The 21,208-nt window shown below is 44.4% G+C and overlaps 1 protein-coding gene across 2 annotated transcripts in view; it reads right to left on the reverse strand.

Annotated features, from left to right (window-relative positions):
* The window catches only part of SGPP2 (sphingosine-1-phosphate phosphatase 2), a 118,325-nt gene that overhangs the window by 60,931 nt on the left and 36,186 nt on the right, over positions 1–21,208 (reverse strand). For both annotated transcript variants that reach the window (XM_060151995.1, XM_060151996.1), the window contains exon 2: positions 17,669–17,827. In XM_060151995.1, coding sequence (XP_060007978.1) covers positions 17,669–17,827 — 159 coding nt within the window. The remainder of the gene's footprint in view (positions 1–17,668; positions 17,828–21,208) is intronic.

The following is a 21,208-nucleotide window of genomic DNA, read 5'->3' on the forward strand; positions in this document are numbered from 1 at the left end:
TTGGGGGGTGGAAGTTGCGTTTGTAGTTACATTTGAATATAGTTATCTCTGATGCTTGTGACTTGGAGCTATAACTACAAAGTTAGGAAATCACTTTGTGTTTGAGCCGCAATCTAGTCTCAAGTGTATGTGAAATACTAGCCTAAGCAAAATGACTCCTTTTCATTTTCTTTGTTTTTCAAATGGTGCTTTGGTTAGAGGAAGAATTCAAATGCCTTCCTGAAAGCTATTCTGCAATACAAAAGATTGTACGTTGCATAAAGGGAAGTAAACACAGAGTAAATTTTGCTGCAAATGATCTTGGAAAGTGAGAACTGTAGTACAGCACGTGGGACTCCCAGGTTGAATTCTCTGCTTCCTTATTGTCTTTAACAAATAAAAAACAATCTGGATTCAGGCAAGGAGAGCTTTAGTTGAAAGGACTATTGCAACTGGGAGACCTCTCTGATCATAAGACCTGTGAGTGTTCAAAGACCGGGCAGAAAAGGGCTTTTCTTTTATAGGGAGGGATGATCAAGGCTGGAAAGATGTTTCCTGGGTGTGGGGAGGTGGATAGGACAGTAGATCAGAGCTTGTTTACCCTGAGGTCAGCTTATCCTCGGGAGGGGCTGTGGGCTGGCTGGGCCAGAATGGGTCAAAATTCAGGGGTCTGGCAATGGAGAGAAGCTTAACTCGAGTTTGGTCAAGTCAGGGTAGCAGGTGTTTTGTCCAGATTGGCCAGTGGGGATGGAGTTCACATCATTTATAAGACAAAGAGTGGGAATTGGAGGGTCCGTGACTGACCTTGTCACAGGTAAACAAGGGGGGTGGTGGGGGACCTGTAAGTCTTGTCTAAGTCACATGGGGAAGGATGGTTCCTTGTAGGAAATCATTCCTAGACCACAAAAGGGTGGGTGAATTATCTTCATGGTTTCTGTTTTCCAGGAGTACAGAAAGGGCCCTGGGAAAATTCAGCAGGGTCACCTTCTTTCTTTTATTTTTAAGCAAAGAGTGTATTTAGGGCTTTATCTAATCAGGTTTTGATTTGCAGGAGAAAATGTAGATGTAAAAAGGGTGAAAGTACTTTAAGATAAACTCTGACAACGGCAAACCCCTTCAGGCTCTCAAACCATCAGCGACTCTTAGGCTGAGGGTGTCACCTACAAATTGGCACTGGCCATCTCCCTCTACAAGGATCAGATTATGAGCCGCTGCAGCTGCTGACCTTCAACACCGCCTGAAAGGAGTTCAGGGTGGAGATCAGGAAGGAGGTACTCTGTGCTCTAGGAAAACTGGCAAAGACAGGTCTTCAGATAGTTAGATATTTTCAGGAGAACATTTTATGAGCCCAATTCTTGCATCTCCTCGGATCTAGAAAAGCACTAAAATCCTTCATGGTGACGTCTGCTCCTTGTGACTAGCAGTAAACTTCTGCAAAAAATATGTGCCTGATTGCATGTACTCCCCCTTCACCCAAATCACATGTATATACTGACCTTCCCCCCACCTCTTGGGAGCAGTTTCTCAGAGCTGTCTGAAATGCTGTATCCCGGGCTACAGTCCTCATTTTGCCCCAAATATAACTTAACTCACAACTCTCACATTGTGTATTTTTTTTTCAGTCGACAAGGGCCAGCTGAGCGAGAGCTGTCAGGGGCTTCCTGAGAAGCTGACACGAGGTAAAGCCAAGACTTCCAGCACTGAGTGAAAAGGAGCAAACTTTCCTTTAAAATTAAAAGAACCACCCCCCGCCCCCCAAAGTGGTCCAGTCTTTCCTGAATGTTTAAATGTCTTTAAATCCTGCTCAGCTTTATGCAACATATCTTATGATGCTAGCTGTACAATTGTTTTCCTTTGAACTTTCATGAGGGGTGCATTTTCCCACCCACCAATATTCTCTCTAAATCTACCACCCACTGTCTAGCCTATTAGGCCCTTTTCAAAGATTCTTCATTTGCTTCAAAGAGAACCTTTACTTGAGGCTTGACACAGGATGATGAAGTAAGAAGAGGGCTGGAGTGAGAATGAGGTGGGTAATATTAATATCCCATCCTTAGTTTCATCTTATGTAAATGTAGATATTAATAGCTTACAAAAATGATGTTGGATTGAGATAAAAATGTTTGGAAGTGCTCTGCCCTCTGTGGAGTTGTATGTTTTTTAAAAACCTTATTTTTAGAAACAATGACTGACTCGTGGAACTTCTTTCTTATTTACATGCTCCTGACATCACATTTTAGATACAGATACGCTACAGAACCTACTTCTACAGAGTTACGTCCAGCTGTTCTTACAGTGGAGACAGAGCGCTGGTGCAAGACCAAATGCACCCTCATTATCACCTCACCATTTTAAAAGACAAGCACGTTTTCACATCAGACTTGGCTATGGCGCACCTATAAAACCAAGCAGGACCCTATGGGGCTCCTGGGCATGGGAGCCTTTCTGTTCAGCCTCCATGACCTGAGGCCAGCTAAAGGAGTGCATGCCCTGCACACACCCTAACTCTTCTCAGCAACCCCACCCTTGAACCACTGCTATAAGAATCCTCACCAAAGCCTTCCAGGTGGGGACACACAGTTTTCTGGGGCATGAACCCACGTGTCTCCCTTTGCCTGGCAAAGCAATTCTCTTCTACTTCACCCAAAACTTTGTCTCCGATATTCGATTCGGCACCGGCGCACAGAGGTCGCACTTTCGGCATCAGCTAGAAGTAAATAGTTTAGGGATGGGATATTACATTGCTGGTGATAACTACTGAATTAGGCTCGGGGTTATAAGACCACCAAACAAAAAACTACAAGTGAAGACCTGAGTTTGAATCCGTAAAAATACAGGATTCAGAAGATGTTTTAGGAGACACCTTCAAAAGATTACTATGCTTGGGGTTTCCCTGGTGGTGCAGCGGTTGGGAGTCTGCCTGCCAATGCAGTGGACACGGGTTCGAGCCCTGGCCCGGGAAGATCCCACATGCCGCGGAGCGGCTGGGCCCATGCGCCACAACTGCTGAGCTCGAGCTCTGGAGCCCGCGAGCCACAACTACTGAAGCCCATGTGCCTAGAGCCCGTGCTCTGCAATGGGAGAGGCCACTGCAGTGAGAGGCCTGTGCACCGCGGCGAGGCGTGGCCCCCGCTCACTGCAACTGGAGAGAGCCCACGCACAGCAACAAAGACCCAACACAGCCAATAAATAAACAAACAAACAAATAAAATTATTTTTTTTTTAAAAATTACTATGCTTGTCTTCTTGCTTGGATCAATGTCCAGTGTTTAAATATACAGCCTCAGAATTTCAGGTTGCAAAGGATGGAAAATGTCCAGGTGACCACAAGGGAGTATTTAACATTGTCTAGGTTTGATTCAGGTGTCCCTTCACCTTCAGTTTTCTAGAACTTCCACCACAAAAACTCTGTTCCACTTACCAAGCATGTCCTATGCATGGCTCTTTATATTTTAATCTTAAAGATAACACACGAAAAAGGCTCTAGGTGGTTTCACACCTGTTATAAATTTTCCTTAAAATATATTCCTCATGAATGTATATAAGGTTATACAAAATTAACATCCATAAGAGAGCTAGATAACAGATTAACACACGCTTAGACATCCTTTTAGGCATCTGAGATGTTTTAAATAAAGACAGGCACCTGGTTTTCTGAAACTCAGGCTCTTGACAAAGTTATAATGATTTAATCCTTTTCATGTGAAAGACACACCCTTTTGATTGCCCTGTAGGGGAAACAGTCTAGCATTCTTTGTAGATTAGTAGACTTTTTTCTTTTTTTTAAGCATAAAACCCAGTCTTACACATTTGAAAAGCTTTCTACAGTACAAATTCAGGTTTAAATTTCTGGATCCAGCCCCCAGTGGGTTAAAGCCTCAAAGAGCTTGTTTGGAACGCTCACCCAAGTGAATGAGCCCCTGATCCTTTTTTTTTTTTTTAATGAATTCTCATAAAACAGCCCCATTGTGGTCTTTGTTGGCTAAAGAAAGCTGGAGAGCAGTTCAATCCATCGCCCTGTATCCATTCTTTCTGGCTAAATATTTTCCCCAATTACGTAGACAAATGCTGAAAACTCCTCAACTATTATTTCACATAACCCAGGTTTAGGAAGCCCTCGGGGCTTCCCTGGTGGCACAGTGGTTGGGAGTCCTCCTGTTGATGCAGGGGACGCGGGTTCGTGCCCCGGTCCGGGAAGATCCCACATGCCGCGGAGCAGCTGGGCCCGTGAGCCATGGCCGCTGAGCCTGCGCGTCCGGAGCCGCGACGGGAGGGGCCACAACAGTGAGAGGCCTGCGTACCGCAAAAACAAAACAAAAACAACAACAAAAAAGAAGCCCTCGTTGGGGCATGGTCAGGCTGGGAAGGGCTCCTGTCCAGTGGCAGCCTCTTTACAGGTGTGCCATGGATTGCAGAGTTAGTATTAAAACCAGAGTTTCATTTTCTCCTTTGACTAAACCTTCTATTATGGCCTAATAAAGAAATCAGCTCTCTTATTTCACTCCTTTAGCCTTTATTTGCTGATCAGTGTTAGTTTAAAAGGAAGCCAGCTTACTGCTTCTCAGTTGCTAATTTCCAAGTTCGAGTTTCTGGAAAAACCGTGTCCCAACCCCTAGAGTCGAATTGCTACGTATTTGAAAAACATTTTCAAATCGAAACATTTTTTTCCCTTCTGATTTCAGTGCCTGTAAATGCCAGAAGAAATTTAATTTTAAGAGGAATAAAAACATAACACCTTTTTCTAGTTAAATTGGAGCATATACAATGCAAACAATGGATTTTTATGTGTACACACACGTTACCGGGTCCAAGCTCGCTCTGCTCGCCGCACGACAGGCCAATAAATCAGAGACGAGGTGTTGAGGCAGGGAAGACGACTTTATTCGGAAAGCCTGCAGACCGAGAAGATGGCAGACTAAAGGCTCAAAATAACCGTCTTATCAGGGTTTGGATGCCAGTTTCTTTTATAGCACAGAGAGGCGGAGGAGATGAAGAAGTGAAGTAAAAAGGCCATAAGTTTTGCAAATATCCCCTGGAATGGCCAGCCTCGGGGAGGGGGTGTGTTAATTTCTTTCTTGCAGCCATCCACAGGTGGACAGGGTCCGGATGTTTCCCTGAACAAAGGCAGTTTGGTTTAACATTCAGACGGAGGGGCAGGGTTCCCCAAGGCAGGCCATTATGTATAGACAGTATCCTTTTAGTGAACAAAAGCGACAGGAAGCAAACGCTAAAGTAAAAGAAACAAATCCGATATGTAGTCAGATTTGGCTCTTCCTTGTTACACACACACACACACACGCGCGCTCTCACACTTAATGTTTGCAGCCCTTAACCCTCCTCAAACCCTCCCTCCGTTGGTGTGCATTTGCAGGGTCAAGTGATTTCTAGCGATTCAGATCTGGTGGGCCCAACGAAGGGTCTCAAGACTTTTTTCAGAGAATCACTAACTAGTGTTTCTCATGGGGACCCCAAGAAAACTGGTAGGAGCCAACCCACGGTGTGTGGAGGTTACGTGGGGGAAACTATAGAGCCAGATGCATTGTTGAAGCCGGAGCATATGATTAAAAAGACAGAATATCGTAAAAAAAAATTACCATCAATATTTATATAATCATAAAACTTTCAAAATAAAAGAGGTCATTTTGTTCAACTCCACATTTCAGAGATGGTCAAACGGAGGCCAGAGATAAAAGAAAAATCAGCCAAGTGACATCTTTTTTTTTTGCGGTACGCGGGCCGCTCACTGTTGTGGCCTCTCCCGTTGCGGAGCACAGGCTCCGGACGCGCAGGCTCAGCGGCCATGGCTCACGGGCCCAGCCGCTCCGCGGCATGTGGGATCTTCCCGGACCGGGGCACGAACCCGTGTCCCCTGCATCGGCAGGCGGACTCTCAACCACTGCGCCACCAGGGAAGCCCTATCTTTTTTTTAATTAATTATTTTTGACTGCGTTGAGTCTTCGTTGCTGCTTGTGGGCTTTCTCTAGTTGCGGTGAGCGGGGGCTACTCTTCATTGCAGTGCGTGGGCTTCTCACTGCGGTGGCTTCTCTTGTTGCAGAGTGCGGGCTCTAGGCGCGTGGGCTTCTCACTGCGGTGGCTTCTCTTGTTGCAGAGTGCGGGCTCTAGGCGCGCGGGCTTCAGCAGTTGTGGCACACGGGCTCAGTAGCTGTGGTGTACTGGCTTAGTTGCTCTGTGGCATGTGGGACCTTCTCAGACTAGGGATCGAACCCGTGTCCTCTGCATTGGCAGGCGGATTCTCAACCACTGTGTCACCAGGGAAGTCCCACTTGGCTAATTATTAAGTAACTCTGGACTAACTGATTACCCACCTGTATCAGCCAGCAGTTATGAGCCCATCCCAGCTTGGCCATCTCCCCCAACTACAAGGCGTCTCCCTCTATTTCACTAAAACATATACTATGTAAAATAGAGGTAGAACAATTCTCACTTGGATTAGAATCCCAATCTTCTAATTCATAAGGTAACGAAACTATCCTTTGATTCAATGATTTCTTTCAGGTTAAAAGATTCGTGAGTCACCCCTGTTTCATTCCCCTCTTTTTCTTAGGTATGCACCATGAACCCCAAGTCATGTTTAATGTTCTATCAAACCATTTATCACAAAGTATCATATAAACTGTGTCCTGTGATCAAACAGTGCATAGATAGACAGGCAGGCAGGCAAATTGATGGAAAAGGGGAATCACCCTCAAATCAATAAATGTGGTAGGATTTAGGGAACTTTTTCTTTTCTCAATTTTTTATTAACACAGTTCACTACTTGTAAAATGAAAAATAAAATTAATTGGGCATGTTTAATACACAAAAAAGCTCGACTATACTTAACACCATTAAGGAAAATGGCTACTGAGGGCAGCGGTTCATAACCAGGATGCTGGCATCAGACAGTCACGGGCTCAGATCCTGAGTCTGCTCCCTACTGGCTGCACCAACCTGGCTGGCTTTCCACGCTCCTTCCTCACCTTTAAAATGACAGTAATAGTGCCTATGCCTCACGCCATAATGTTTACAGGGTCCACGGCCCCGAGTCCAGCACCCAGCTGGAACTCAGTAAGATGACTACGGCTGGCTGCACAGAGAGCCGCAGGCTGGCGCAGAGGCTCTGCTCACGTTTAGGATCTTTACAGTGTTATTTGTTCATAAGCAGTTAGACTGTGGCTCCTTGAAAATGATAGGTTCACTCCGCCTCACAGGGGACATAAGGTCACACGAGTTGGACTCAGCCCAGCGAGGAGAGCACTGGGGCTGGGCCTCGGGCACCACCAGGCCTGCTGCAAGAGGCAAGAGGCTAAAGTGAGAGGGCACCTGAGGTCAGAGGTCAGCCTCAGTTTCCCAGATTAACCCTCAGATGGCTGAGGCCCAGCTCCCCCCAAGCAAACACAAAGCCTCCCAGCCACCAGGGCCACTGAGGCCACTGGTACAACAGGGCTGACTGGCGCCTGGTGGCAGCTGGGCCTGGAAGGAAAGGAATGGAGGTCAAGGCTGTAGTCTGCACTGGGGAGAAGGGGCTGAAGAGGGTGCACCTAGGGAAGCCCCTGGTGAAAGGAGAGGGAAGAAGAGAGGTGACCGCCATGAGGTTAACAAGACTGGGTTTGTCTACTACCTCTCTAGCTTCCAGAAAATTCCAGAGGCCAAAATACAGTATGGCCTCTCCAGCTGTAAATTGGTAGAGCACTTAGCTGGGAAAAACCTTTCCTTCCCCTTCTCAGCATAGGGGCCACTTCCTAATCCTATGCAAGAGCTGCTGAGGGGTGCAAGGCTCCACCCCCCTCCACCAGAGGTTCCTCAGGGAAGGATTGTCCCCATAGTGCAGATCCCCACCTCCTCGTGGGACAAAGGCCCATGTTTTCCCTACTCCTCCTTTTCCACTGGGCTCTTTGCAGAGCTGGATAAGGAAGTGGAACGTGGGCCTCGGCCCAACAAGCCTGCAGGGTCAGCAGGCAGCCTCATCAGGCCTTCCCCTACTCGCTGCCCCCAACAAAGTTACCAAAGCCCTTCTCCTCTCCCAGGTCCCTGTAATGCCCTGGCCTTCTGGGGAGGGAAAGAGTCTGGGACACACAGTCTGACAAGCGAGGGGCGACACAAGAGACTGCAGCACAGAGAACTGCAGGACAAATGCCTGGGGAACCTACGACATGAGTCTGCTGCACATATAGGGCACTTGCTAACGAGGCTGTGATGATATATGGAGCTTTTCCAACCAAATAGGCCCAATCCAATTATTATCTTGAATAACTGGGTTGGGGGGAAAAAGAATTTAGCCATTTGAGGCAAGATGGTGCACTGGAAAGGAATGGATGGGGTTGGGAGACAGATGTACCTATTCTGCTTACTAGATGTGTCCCTTTGGTTAAATCACTTAACTACTCTTTGGGTTTTAGTGTTCTCACCTGTGAAATGGGGTTCTTGTATGTAAAGCATCTGGCAGGTAGAGAAGGCTCAGAAGGCAGCTGCTGTGAGAATCACACCCATTCAAGAATGTAGCTTTGGGACTTACCTGGTGGCGCGGTGGTTAGGAATCCACCTATCAACGCAGGGAACATGGGTTTGAGCCCTGGTCTGGGAAGATCCCACATGCCGCGGAGCAACTAAGCCTGTGCACCACAACTACTGAGCCTGTTCTCTAGAGCCCGAGAGCCACAACTACTGAGCCCATGTGCCACAACTACTGAAGTCTGCACTTCTAGAGCCCATGCTATACAACAAGAGAAGCCACTGCAATGAGAAGCCCATGCACCGCAATGAAGAGTAGCCCCTGCTGACCGCAACTAGAGAAAGCCTGCGCGCAGCAACAAAAACCCAACACAGCCCAAAATAATTTTTTTAAAAAAGGGGGCTTCCCTGGTGGCACAGTGGTTGAGAATCCGCCTGCCGATGCAGGGGACGCGGGTTCGTGCCCCGGTCCGGGAAGATCCCACATGCCGCGGGGCGGCTGGGCCCGTGAGCCATGGCCACTGAGCCTGCGCGTCCGGAGCCTGTGCTCCGCAACGGGAGAGGCCATGGCCGTGAGAGGCCCTCGTATCGCAAAAAAAAAAAAAAAAAAAAAAAAAAACCAACAAAAAAAAAGAAAGCAGCTTTGCAAATAGAATTGATTGGTTAAAAAAACAGAGCACTCTTAAGATTTTATTTGAAAATTTCCTCTGAAAGAAAGGCCCCTGTGGCCTATTGATTAGCTCATTTTTCCTTCCCTTTGTTTCACAAATGAATGGGAGAGAATCTGGGACAAGGTCCAGTCCAGAAGGGTGCTTTGTAAAGACCCCCTAGGGACTGATTCGCCTGCAGGCAGCTGGGGAGGCAGCCTCAGGCCTGGTCGTAGACTCCAGCTGAATCAGAAAGTGAACTGAGGCTCTGCCCTGCCGGATGTGCCTTGGTTTCTGGTCTGCATATAACTTGGCAAAGACTATTTGTTTTTCTTGATAAGACATTAAAAGCTACGATAAAACCAAAGGGAAAGGAGAAAGACTAACTGCATATCCAAACTCTGTATGAAATGATTAATTTTTTTTTTGCATTGTCTTAGCAGATTCAAACTAATTTCATCCTAAAGATATCCTGCCTCCAGGCTCCTGGTGTCTCAAACAATCTCATACCTAGCTAAGCTTGAAAGTAATCACACATCTTGAGATAAATTAAGTGAAGCATTTAGAAGTGATGCTCAGGGGTGAGAGTCAGGGGCGCTGGTCTCTATGTGGGAGGATTACAATTCTGCTCAATCCAAACCAAACCAAACCCAAAACCAGCACTGAAAGTCTTAGGGGGTTGAAAATCGGGACAGTAGTGAGGGTGGGGTGGCAGAAGAGTTAGGGAAAATTGTGGGCACATTCTCCAGTCATCATCAAAAATGGGGGGAGGGGCAGATCATTTTTCAGGTAATGATGGTGATAATCAGAGATCAAATCTGTTGAGTCCAGTTTTCAAGGTTGTTTTTTTTAAAGCTACACTAAACCCAAAACATTACCTTGTTGTGTTTTAAAACCAGATCAATACAGTTTGCATAACAAACACCCTAGAGACATTTACTTAATATTTAACTAAGGCTAAATGACAAGGTTCTACTTCAGAGGAACTGGGCAGAATCTCTGACACCTAATTCCATTTCATTCAGTGCAAGTTAGTGAGGGTTACAATCTGACCATTGTTGAATACTTCTCAAGACTCATTAATCTCGAGCAAGAACCAACTTAACAAGCAGGGCAATCTTTTGAAGTGAATGGTGGTAGTGGTTTAAACAGAGGATTAGGAGATAATCACATTAAAAGTCATCTTTTGGCACTAAAATTGACCCCTGTCTAAGGGTTGTGAATTACAGGGATGGGGCAGGCTGTTTTGCACGCCTCTCTTACCCAGTCTCAGAGACTCCCCTGTGACACAGCCAGATGGCAGCCTGCCCACATCCAAAGAGACACCACTGCATTTAGACATGTTAATCATAAAGCTACCTCTTAACCGATTTATGGAACTGTTTATAAAATACCCTAGACTCTGCTGCAGTTAGACACTAGATCACAGGCACAATTTAAATATAAATTTTAGTTCTACTTTATAATGTAGATATCAGCTAGCTAGCTTTCAATAACCAGAACGTGAGAGATGTAAAATCCATCATTTAAACTCAAGCTCTCCAACACAAGTTAATTTGACTTGCAAGAGTAGGAACGGAAGGACATGCCAAGAGGAATCTTCTGCTGTTATGACTTCCTTATCGCCGGGATTTTGAGTGTACATAAAAATGGAATCTACAGTCACCAAGCAATTCAGCATTTCCTCTTAAAGCGTTCCTTTGATCGTGTTGAACACAAAACAGCAGACTACCTAACAAATATTTAGCAGTGGATTTGATATGCATTTATAATGTACTGTCTAATATTGAGGGGTTCCCAGCACAAAACACGTAAAACCGCATTAGCATTTGGTCTGCAAAAGAGATAACAGGCCTTTTTTTTTTGTTATCCTGCCCAGCATTTACTCTTTTCCTTCTTACTCCATGCCATGGATTGATCTCTTAAGTGTCACATAGCGAACATATAAAGAAGAGTCAGGACCATGTTACATGCCTCCAAAGATTCTCTAGCTGGTCCTTTCATTTTGAAGCTAGGGATGCTGCAGGCCAGAATCATGAAGTGGCTTGAGCAAGGTTTCACTGCTACGATTATAGTCCAAGTCTCTTGATGTTTCAAACTGGCCCATGGCTCTGTGCCCCAATTGTCTATCGCCGCCCCCAACACAGCTGCTTGGACGAAATACAGTCAACATACGCACTGACCCCGAGATGGATGGAGCTGTGCTACACAGTGAGCTGGGTCAGACTGTCTTGGAACTCTGAACTAAAAGACAGGAAGTTACCAGCTGGCAACAGGAGGTAAAGAAGCAGATCCTGGAGCAAGTGCTCAATTGTAGCAGAAACCTAGCTGGTCAGTGGCATCAGCTCCTGTGAGGTTCTGGCTCCTATGGGATTCCTTGTAACCTTACAGCAAATCCCCCTTTCCTGAGCTAGTTTGAGTGGAAACCAAAAAAACACCCTATAAACATCAGCCTCATGTTCCTTTCATCGTATTTCAGGATCAGGAACCTCTGACCAAACCTCAAAGCTGCTGATAGAGGTAGAAGCAGCCCCGCTCCCCTGACATGAACACTCCTTGCTTCCATTCAAGGAGATCATCAAAAGCCATACATTAAAATGGATTGAGGGGACTTTAAAAAAACAAACAAACCCCACGAATTATCAGAAGAGAGATTAACCCTGCCCAAAAACTCTCAGAAACAACCAGATCTTCAACACTCAAGAAGTTTGCATAGGATGACCATTACTTAAAAATAACCACACATGGGTTAGAATGGTGGAGAATGTATCCTTCGGTGTTAGGTAAAAGAAGTGTTTACAAATGGGGAAAAAGACAAGGAAAAACTCCAAGACAAATTGAAACCTTCCTGGAGTTTAGGCAGCAAGAATCAGGTTTTCTGGGCTTCCCTGGTGGTGCAGTGGTTGAGAGTCCGCCTGCCGATCCAGGGACACCGGTTCGTGCCCCGGTCCGGGAAGATCCCACATGCCGCGGAGTGGCTGGGCCCGTGAGCCATGGCTGTTGAGCCTGCGCGTCCGGAGCCTGTGCTCCGCAACGGAGAGACCACAACAGTGAGAGGCCCGCGTACCACAAAAAAAAAAAAAAAAAATCAGGTTTTCTAAGGGCTGGTTGCTGAGTAAGCTATTTTGTGGCCAGGGAAACTGCAGGCCAAAGATTAAGTGCCTGAAGATGGGAGTCCCAAATTCAAATTAAAGGGGCCAGGGAGGTCACAAAAGGTGGGGCAACAAGGAGTGGTGAGGTCTGCGCCTAAAGCTAAAGTGAACACCCAAAATAAAAGCACTGAAATTCAATTTTAAGGGATTTTCTTAGGTCACTATTGCTGATACCATAAACTTACATACCATTTCTCAAAATCTTAAATTTCTAAAAATCTTATATATAAAGGCACATTGCCTCTGAGACATGGAAGATCAATAGTTGAATATTTTACGTTAACAACTGCTGAAAAGCAATTAAAACCTTTAAGCCCTTTAAAAATATACTCAAAAGACAGACTGACAATTCACAAGAGTTAACACAAATGGCTGATGAAAGTCTGAAAAATATTTTCATTTTCACTAAAAATATATGAAAATTAATGGAGGTACCATTTTTCATCGGTTTAATCAGCAATGATTGAAAAAATGAGAATACACAAAGGTTATGAGGAAGAGTCAAAAGGAGTACTCTCACACAGCTGATCGGGGGTACTGATAGCAAACAGCATTCCTAGGAATACAATTTAGCAACACGCATCACTATCCTTAATGATTCTATCAGTACTATGTGTCAGGAGGTTTCCTCTCTTAGGAATAAGCCTATTCTTCCCTAGCGAATAATGTCATTTCATTTTAAATTAGTCAAGACAAAGTTGAAAGACAAATTCATGGCTCAACTTTAGGCATTCATCTCTTATTCTATCTGTATTCCCCTTAATTTTGATTTTACCTACATTTCCCATTTTTTTTCTTGCATCTCATCTTGAATGCCATGCAAGGTCTGTGAAAAGAGGCAGGATGTAAGTATCATAAGAATAGAGAAGATGAGCCTCCCATGGACCAGTTGTGGTATCGATATTTGCATTATTTTACAAAATGGAGAATAACTTTATTTAGCAAAAAGTGAGATTTTGCCTCATGTTACAAAACTGAACACGATGCAGTTTCAATGAAATTGCCTCGAACCTTTTTAAGACACAAGCAGTACTATTTTCTTTTTTGGTGGGGCTGTCACCACACCGCAGTGGAAGCCAGGAGATCAGATAATCACTCCGTTGGGCAGTGACGCCCTGTGAAGCACTATCTATAACATCTCTTCATGAGCATCTAATGAATAACCATTCATGGCCTTTTCTGTCCCAAGGTCGAAGATTCTATTGAATCCAATGACAGGTTAAAAACCTTGATAAGTGACAGAAGAAAATACCTCATTGATGTTTTTCAGCTAATTAAAAAAAAGCTTATCTAACTTTTCTGGGATAAGATACCTTTGACTTGTCAAGAAGGGCCTATAGAAGACACTTAAGTAGTAGATAGAGTTAATAAACGCCATACAGGCAAACCTGAAATACAATCATAGCAAATATGCAATGGAAGAGAACCTTGGGCAAGTCATTTTAACGCTTGAAGCTGAGTGGCGGCCCTCTCTAGCACAAGAGGCCTTAGGGGACAGGATCAAATCCACTTAATCCAAAGTGATCCCCTCTACATGTCAGTTTCCTAATCTGTAAAACTGGCAATAATCACTTCTCAGGACTGCTGGCAGGATTAAATTAGGTGAAATATGTAAAGCGTTATTGCACTGAGTGGCATGTATAGTAAGTCCTCAACATATAATATGGCTTATTATTATTTGAAGTATTACTGTCCCAATCTATAAAATGATACCAACCCATTGTTATGAAGATCAATGAACACAGATGCCAACAAAAGCAATGGGAGGTGCAACAGACAAGAGGAACAATTATGATTGTGATAAGAAAACAGTTAATATGACCATAAATTCTGCTAAGCTACTTCAGACAGTATGAGTCACCCCTAATATAAAAAATTATTTTTAAAAGCAATAAAACCTGTTGAGACTTCATCCAATGACAATTGTCGAATTAATATGAAATTTGTCAAGAGGTTTGGCACTCTTGGACACAGCTGCCTTCCAAAGGATTTTGGGTGAGAAAAGATGTTTAAAGCTAGGGAACTTCAAATTCTGCCCCTTATATAATTAACATTTCTTCACCCTCACCCCTTAAAGAGGCAGCCACTAATTTAGGGATATCCCTTACAGGAGACAGGCTGCCTCAGCAGGAAGCTGATTGCCCAAAAGAATCTCACCCGTCTCCACCCCTCCTTCCCTCCCAACTGCCAACACCATCAGGAATTTTCCTTCCCTCCACCCACTTTCAACACTGGAGCCAAACCAAGCCTCTCTCATTATTATCTATCTCCGCAGCAGAGCACAAAGCAAACACCTTCCCACCTCTGAACCCTCCCCCACCCACCCCAGCCTCTACCTCTCTCCCTCTGCCCCTTCCTTCCTTCCCTCCCTCCATCCCCCCTTGGACTGGCCACTATTCCCTCCACCGGAACTGCCAGGAACGCACATACTGCTTCACTGATACGAATTACATACCTCTCTGCAAGGGGGCCTTTTGGACCTGGCCATGCACCCATTTCTGAAAGCAAATAGCACATCGCCAAAGCTCAGGACAAACTGCATAGTCAAAGGTTGCTCTTTCCTCTCTCAGGTAAAGACTTTATTTGTCCACTCTCTGACAAAAGACTGGTAATTCTACCTCAAATGGAAAATCTTTTGAGCCCTTTGAAATGAGGACTCCAAAGCGAAAAATAACAGCCCATAATGACAATCTGAGTCCCCTAACCACTGCCTCCCATCAGGTCTAAAGATCTTCCCGGCCCCTCAGGAAAAGCTTTCCACCCTCAGTGGGCAAGATAATTGGCCTTGAGCTGACTGTACACAGTATAAGATATTCCCAGGTTACTAGAAGTATTTTGCATCATTTGCCCCACTTGACAACCATAAAAGTTGGATATATATATATATTTTTGGTATCTCAGAAAATAAATGACAGGAAAAGAAGCTCAAGCACCACGGGTCTTGGGTGCATTTTCACGTCCTAAGAACAGAAGGATTGCACCCCGCTCCCTGTCTCTCCTCCCCCAGCTCCTCCCGTGGACATCACCACCCTGCAGGAACGGAAGCCGCTTGCAGAGGGAGAGGAACTGCACTAATGCTCGTCTTTTGCAAGATGCCTATGCTTTTGCAGATTCTCGTTGGATCACACTTTTAGACAGAAGCTAGATTTCAGAAGAGGGCTGGAAGGGAGACAGGGATGGAGAAAGGAAAAAGTGGCATGCAGTTTGAGAGAGAAAAGGAGCAAATAGGAAGAATTCGGGGCCAAATAATCTTAACCATAAGCCCGAGGGACCTTAGCTGTTCTTCAAGGCCAGAGGCTTCAAACCAAGCCTCGGAAGTTCAGACTTCAAGGATTCTTTGTTCAATTGGCATATAGAGCTTTTAAAAATGTAAGCCCTACATTTAAAGATTTCACATGAAAAAGAGATCTGACCACACCAGCCTGTCTTTCCTCTCTCAGGCACAGGTGGAGGTAAGGGGTAGCCACTCCCAATGCCCCAGGTGCCCCACCCAGCACTTCACTGCTTTATTCCTCTGCCCTGCCTTTTAAGACATCTGCACTTATGCCTCCTGATCAAGGCCCCTCTCACTTGTTCTACAAATGAGAAAAATAAAAGCACCAGGGGTGCAGCCACGACTTCTAAGAGCAGAGCAGCCCGAGAATCCCAGCTTCTTTAGATATGACAGGCACTTTTTTTTTTTGGGGGCAGGCACTTTTTAAATTTTTTTAACTGAAGTAGAGTTGATTTACAATGTTGTGTTAGAATTTCTACTGTACAAAGTGATTCAGTTATACACATATATATTTTTTCATATTCTTTTCCATTATGGTTTCTCACAGGATGTTGAATACAGTTCCCTGTGCTGTACAGTAGGACCTTGCTGTTTATCCATCCTGTGTATACTAGTTTATATCTGTTAATTCCAAACTCCCAGTCCTTCCCTCTGCTCCCTGCCCCCCACACTGGCAATCACAAGTCCGTTCTCTATGTCTGCCAGTCTGTCTCTGTTTCGTAGAGAGGTTCATGCATAAAGACGACGTGGTACATATATAAAATGGAATACCACTCAGCCATGAAAAAGAAAGAATGCCATTTGCAGCAACATGGATGCAGCTGGAGATTATCATACTAAGTTGAAGTCAGTCAGAATGAGAAAGACGAATATCATATGATATCACTTATATGTGGAAACTAAAATATTTCTTGACCAGGCACTTATGAAGCTGTTTTCAGAGCAGAATCTTGAGTCAGGGAAACAGCCATGCTGGCAACCTTGTCCCTGAAGCCCCCTCTCCCGGCTAAACCATCTTTGACCTAAGAATTGGTTGATCTTTAAGACTCTTTTGCCTTCTTGGACTCATCACCACGTGTTAGCACGCTTATGGAGACTTGCAGAGTCCTCGCCTGCACGAGGCCATACCCTATATGTCTTCATGATGATTCTGGGAGATGTGCATTAACACCATCTTACAGGCTCAGGACAAGGGCACACGGACAAGCGCAGTGGCTGAGCTGCACTTGAACCCAGGCCTACCTGATCCCAGGGTCCGGATGCTGGCAGCAGGCCTTGCTGCCTTGCAAATAACCACCATCTCCCCCAGTTTAAAAAAAAAAAAAATCAGGGACTTCTCTGGTGGTCCAGTGGTAAAGAATCCACCTTACAATGCAGGGGATGCGGGTTCGATCCCTGGGCGGGGAATTAAGATCCCACACGCCACTGGGCAACTAAGCCCACACACAACTACTAAGCTCTCGCGCCTCAACTAGAGAGCCTGCATGCCGCAAACTACAGAGCTCACCTGCCCTGGAGCCTGCGCACCACAACCAGAGAAGAGAAAACCTGCACGTCACAACTAGAGAGAAGCCTGCATGCCTCAACAAAGACCCCGCGTGCCGCAACTAAGACCCGATGCGGCGCAAAAAATCAATTAAATAAATAAAAATCAGAACTTATTGATCCTGAACAAAGTTCAACGATAGGGTCCCAAACAAAACATCAGAAGGGGCTCCACCTCTCCACCCAGAATTATCATTGGGCTTTCGTGTGTATGCCAGCTGCCCGCATGATACAACAAGCTTCCTCAGAGAAGTTGCCCTGCCTTACATGCTTCTGTGTATCCAATAGACATGGGGTAGTTACACTTAACACCACTAGGAATTATTAGTCAACAGCTCCTGTTTCTGATCAAATTTTACGAAAAGGGGTTTCTTGGGAGGAAGCATTTTATGTCCCTTCATGGATTCTCAGAAAGGTCCTTTTCCTGCACATCATCTCTTCCTCTCTCATAGTCTTATTCATGCATAGCTTTTAAATCTTTCCTTCCATTTTCCCAAAGTAAACCAGGTAAAAATTCAACTCTAAGTGATTTTTAATAAAGAGCATATATGCAGAGTACTTGAATCCCAAAGCAGGTAGTTGTTGTAGAATACTGGTTCATAAGTAATAATAATACTTACAACCCATATTATGGTCAGTCTTCTGGACAAATAAGGATCAATATTCCAGTGAGTGAATGGAAGGAATGTGATGTAGAACACTTCTTGTCCCAAAGCGGCTGAAAATCTGAATAGGTAATAGTAGAAATAATTCTTCACAATGTACTTCTGTACATAAGCCTGAAAGACAAAAGTTAGAAGACTCTGTGAGTTCATTGAACAGGTCACTATAAGGCAAGTTTTAAAAACCTCTATCTAAGGACTTCCCTGGTGGTCCAGTGGTTAAGACTCCATGCTCTCAATGCAGGGGGACCTGGGTTTGATTCCTAGTCAGGGAACTAGATCCCGCATGCATGCTGCAAATGAAACAGTCCCCCATGCCGCAACTAAGACCCAGCGAAGCCAAATAAATAAATAAATATGTAAAAATAAATTAAAAAAATAAGAACCTCTACCTAGGGACTTCCTTGGCCGTCCAAAGACTCCTTGCTTCTACTGCAGGGGGTGTTGGTTCCATCCCTAGTCAGGGGAACTAAGGTCCCACATGCCCCAAGATGTGGCCCCCAAAACCCCCGAACAAACAAAAATAAAAAACCCCTCTATCTACGATTCACAGGGTTTCAATTGCCAAGGTGCTACCTCCTCTCCCCTTGTGTAATTACAGTATCAGTACTAGCAGCCTACAGTGTTACTGAACATCTATCAACCCCCAGGTGCCTACACAAACACAGATGATGTTAATTCTTCATAAAATTAAATTAGTAACACCCAAGACAGAAATATCAGGGAAAGACACACAAAAAACCCCAAACCTTTCTCCTGTGTCCACAGAGGGCTAGAAACTCACGGGAGGTGAACTCTGCTAGCACACTGTGTGGGTCTATGAGTGTGGTAGGCACGAGAATGTCCCCAAAGATGTCTACCTCCTAATCCTTAGAATCTGCGAAGATGTTACCTTACACGGCAAAAGGGGCTCTGCAGATGTGATTAATGATTTCGAGATTGAGGGTTACCCTGGGTTATGTAGGTGGCTTCAATGGAATCACAAAGATCTTTAACTAATAGAAGGAGGTGGAAGAGTCAAGAGGCAGAAAGTGATTTGAAGATGGAGGAAGGAGCCATGAGTCAAGGGATGCCGGCGCCTCTAGAAGCCGGAAAAAGTGAGGAAAAGGATCCTCTCCTTGAGGCTCCAGAAGGAACACAGCTCTGCTGGTACCTTGATTTCAGCCAGATGAGAACCATTTTGGACTTCTGACCATATATTTTGCATCCACAGAATAAACACGTGTTGTTTTAAGCCACTAAGTTCGTGGTAATTTGTTGCAGCAACAAGAGATTAACTAACATGAAGACTTTAGAAAAATCGCTTGCAGATGAATGTTTGTAATTTACCTTTTAAATGGGATTCGTCAAGTCGGCCCACTACAGTGATAGTGCAAGAAACACAGCAAGTGGGCACGGGCCTGCTAAAAATGCACTCCCATTTTCTATCATCCTTCTCCATCCTGTTATCCTGGTAGTAGGCAGGAAGGAAAAAAGAAAAAGACTTATGTCGACACTGCCCTCGGCTCCAGAGGCATATCTGGATTCGTGTAAACCAGTCACGGTTAAGTTCAAACATTCAGCCTCAAGCCAAGCAGCGCATGGCACTACCTGGGAGGAAGATACTAGTCAGAGTGAGCCTACAACGAAAGCCAGAAGTTCATCTCTCTACTGGGATGAACGTTACTTCTAAGTGAATTCAAAGGAGAAAGAACGGATCCATCGTAAAGTGGAAAGACAATAATGCACAAAATGAATTAAATAAGGAAGGGTATAGTTCTACCTCTCTGCCGAGATACTATGGTTAGATGTGCAAAACAAGGTCAAGGGACTGAGATGAATAAACGACAAACTCCTCCCTCCCTCCTTCTCCCTGTGTCTCATTATCTAATGCGAGGACTAATCTCTGCAGATTGTTTTATAAACATACATCCAACAGGCTTGACCTTGGGGCAAATCCTGTGAAGCGACCTTTTTTACGTAAAAATTAGTTATTCTAAGGCACCAGCTGTCAGGTACACTTGGTAATCTGTCCTGCTTTGAAGCTTTACGAGGAAAACTTTTGCCAAACTTTGACAAGGGTCAAACCCCTCCCTCGTGTCATTTCATGGTACCCAAGTGTTATATGACATTATAAATATTCAGCAACAACCATTCTCTACCCTAGAAACTTAACTAAGACCAAGTTCAATATTTTCATCCTAGTAAATAATCGAAAAAACTGGCATGGATGACAGCAAACTGCTTTAGTGTTACTTATTACTAACTAATCTCTTTAGGCATGCCTTTTACATTCTCTTAGGAACTCTTTTAATTTTTAGGAATGCTCTATTTTTTCTTTTTTTTTGAGTAGAGAGCTAAATATTCTCTAAATCTTTAGAAACAAAAAGCAAAGGTGAAGTTAAAAATATCAACGTGTATAGGGCAGCCAAAGGAGCTTTTAGATAACATCTCTGTATATGTAATTAAATAGGTTGAGAGCCAATATTTTCTTCCAAATTCTTCAGAATTATATGTACTGTCAATAAAGTAGTTAAGTACTTGTCTTTTCAGGACAATAATCTAAGTTCCCCTTGTACGAAATCTCAGTGTGTATCACTTCAATGTATCTTTGTAAATAAGAATTTCAGTTTCAGGGTATGTGTTAGTCACATCGGGAACAGTTAGAGGGAAAAGAAACCGGGGTTAGAAATAGAAATGGCAGGTAAAGTGAATGGCAGAGAGAAGAGGAGTTAAAACTGAGAGACGGGATACCAAATCCCGGAACAAAAACATCCATCAATACATTCTGTAGAACTGGTCGTGCCCAAGGAGCTGACATCCCAGGCAGTGGAGCCGTGTTTCTGCAGCACCGGCTCAGGAGTCAGTGATTAGCAGCTAATTTTTAGACAAAAGATCAGGAAAAGCATTCAGGTGAGTGGAGGTGCTACCTTCAGGTGAGTGGAGAGGAGTTACTTTTAGAAATAAAATACCTCTTAGTATACCAATCACCTGCCTCAAAGCCAAAGAAATTTCTGGTAAACAAGGGATGATAAGATGGAAATTACCCAGATAGCCATTATTACTAACTGCAAAATGTCACTGATATTATTCTCATTTGTCTATTTGATTTCCTGGTTTCTTTTCTTGAAAGTGAAAAAGGAAAATGGTTTTGCAGGTGGGGATAAAAAATATGATCTCAGTCTCCCAATGCCATCTTTCCCTTTTGGTCACAAATTTCTCAAATGCACATTCTCCTAAAATGGGGTTTTCGGTAACTTAAGGTTTGGGTGGGAGAACAGCTGCTCTATTTTGCAGATACAAGAGTATTCCCTGTTCTCTGCAAGGCTGCCTTCAGTGCATAACTAAGTCATGACCGAAAGGGAGCAGTACAGATTTACCGCAAGATGAAGACAAAGAACGCTGAGAATATATGACGCCTTGACTTAGGTCTGCCCCGAAACACCTGAACAGTGTTTAGTTTTCCAAGTGCACACAGAGGAGTCCTAAATGCAAAGGAAATATGGCCAGGTCAGCACC

The sequence above is a fragment of the Lagenorhynchus albirostris genome, chromosome 6 (genome assembly GCF_949774975.1).
Source record: "Lagenorhynchus albirostris chromosome 6, mLagAlb1.1, whole genome shotgun sequence".
Taxonomy (NCBI): Eukaryota; Metazoa; Chordata; class Mammalia; order Artiodactyla; family Delphinidae; genus Lagenorhynchus; species Lagenorhynchus albirostris.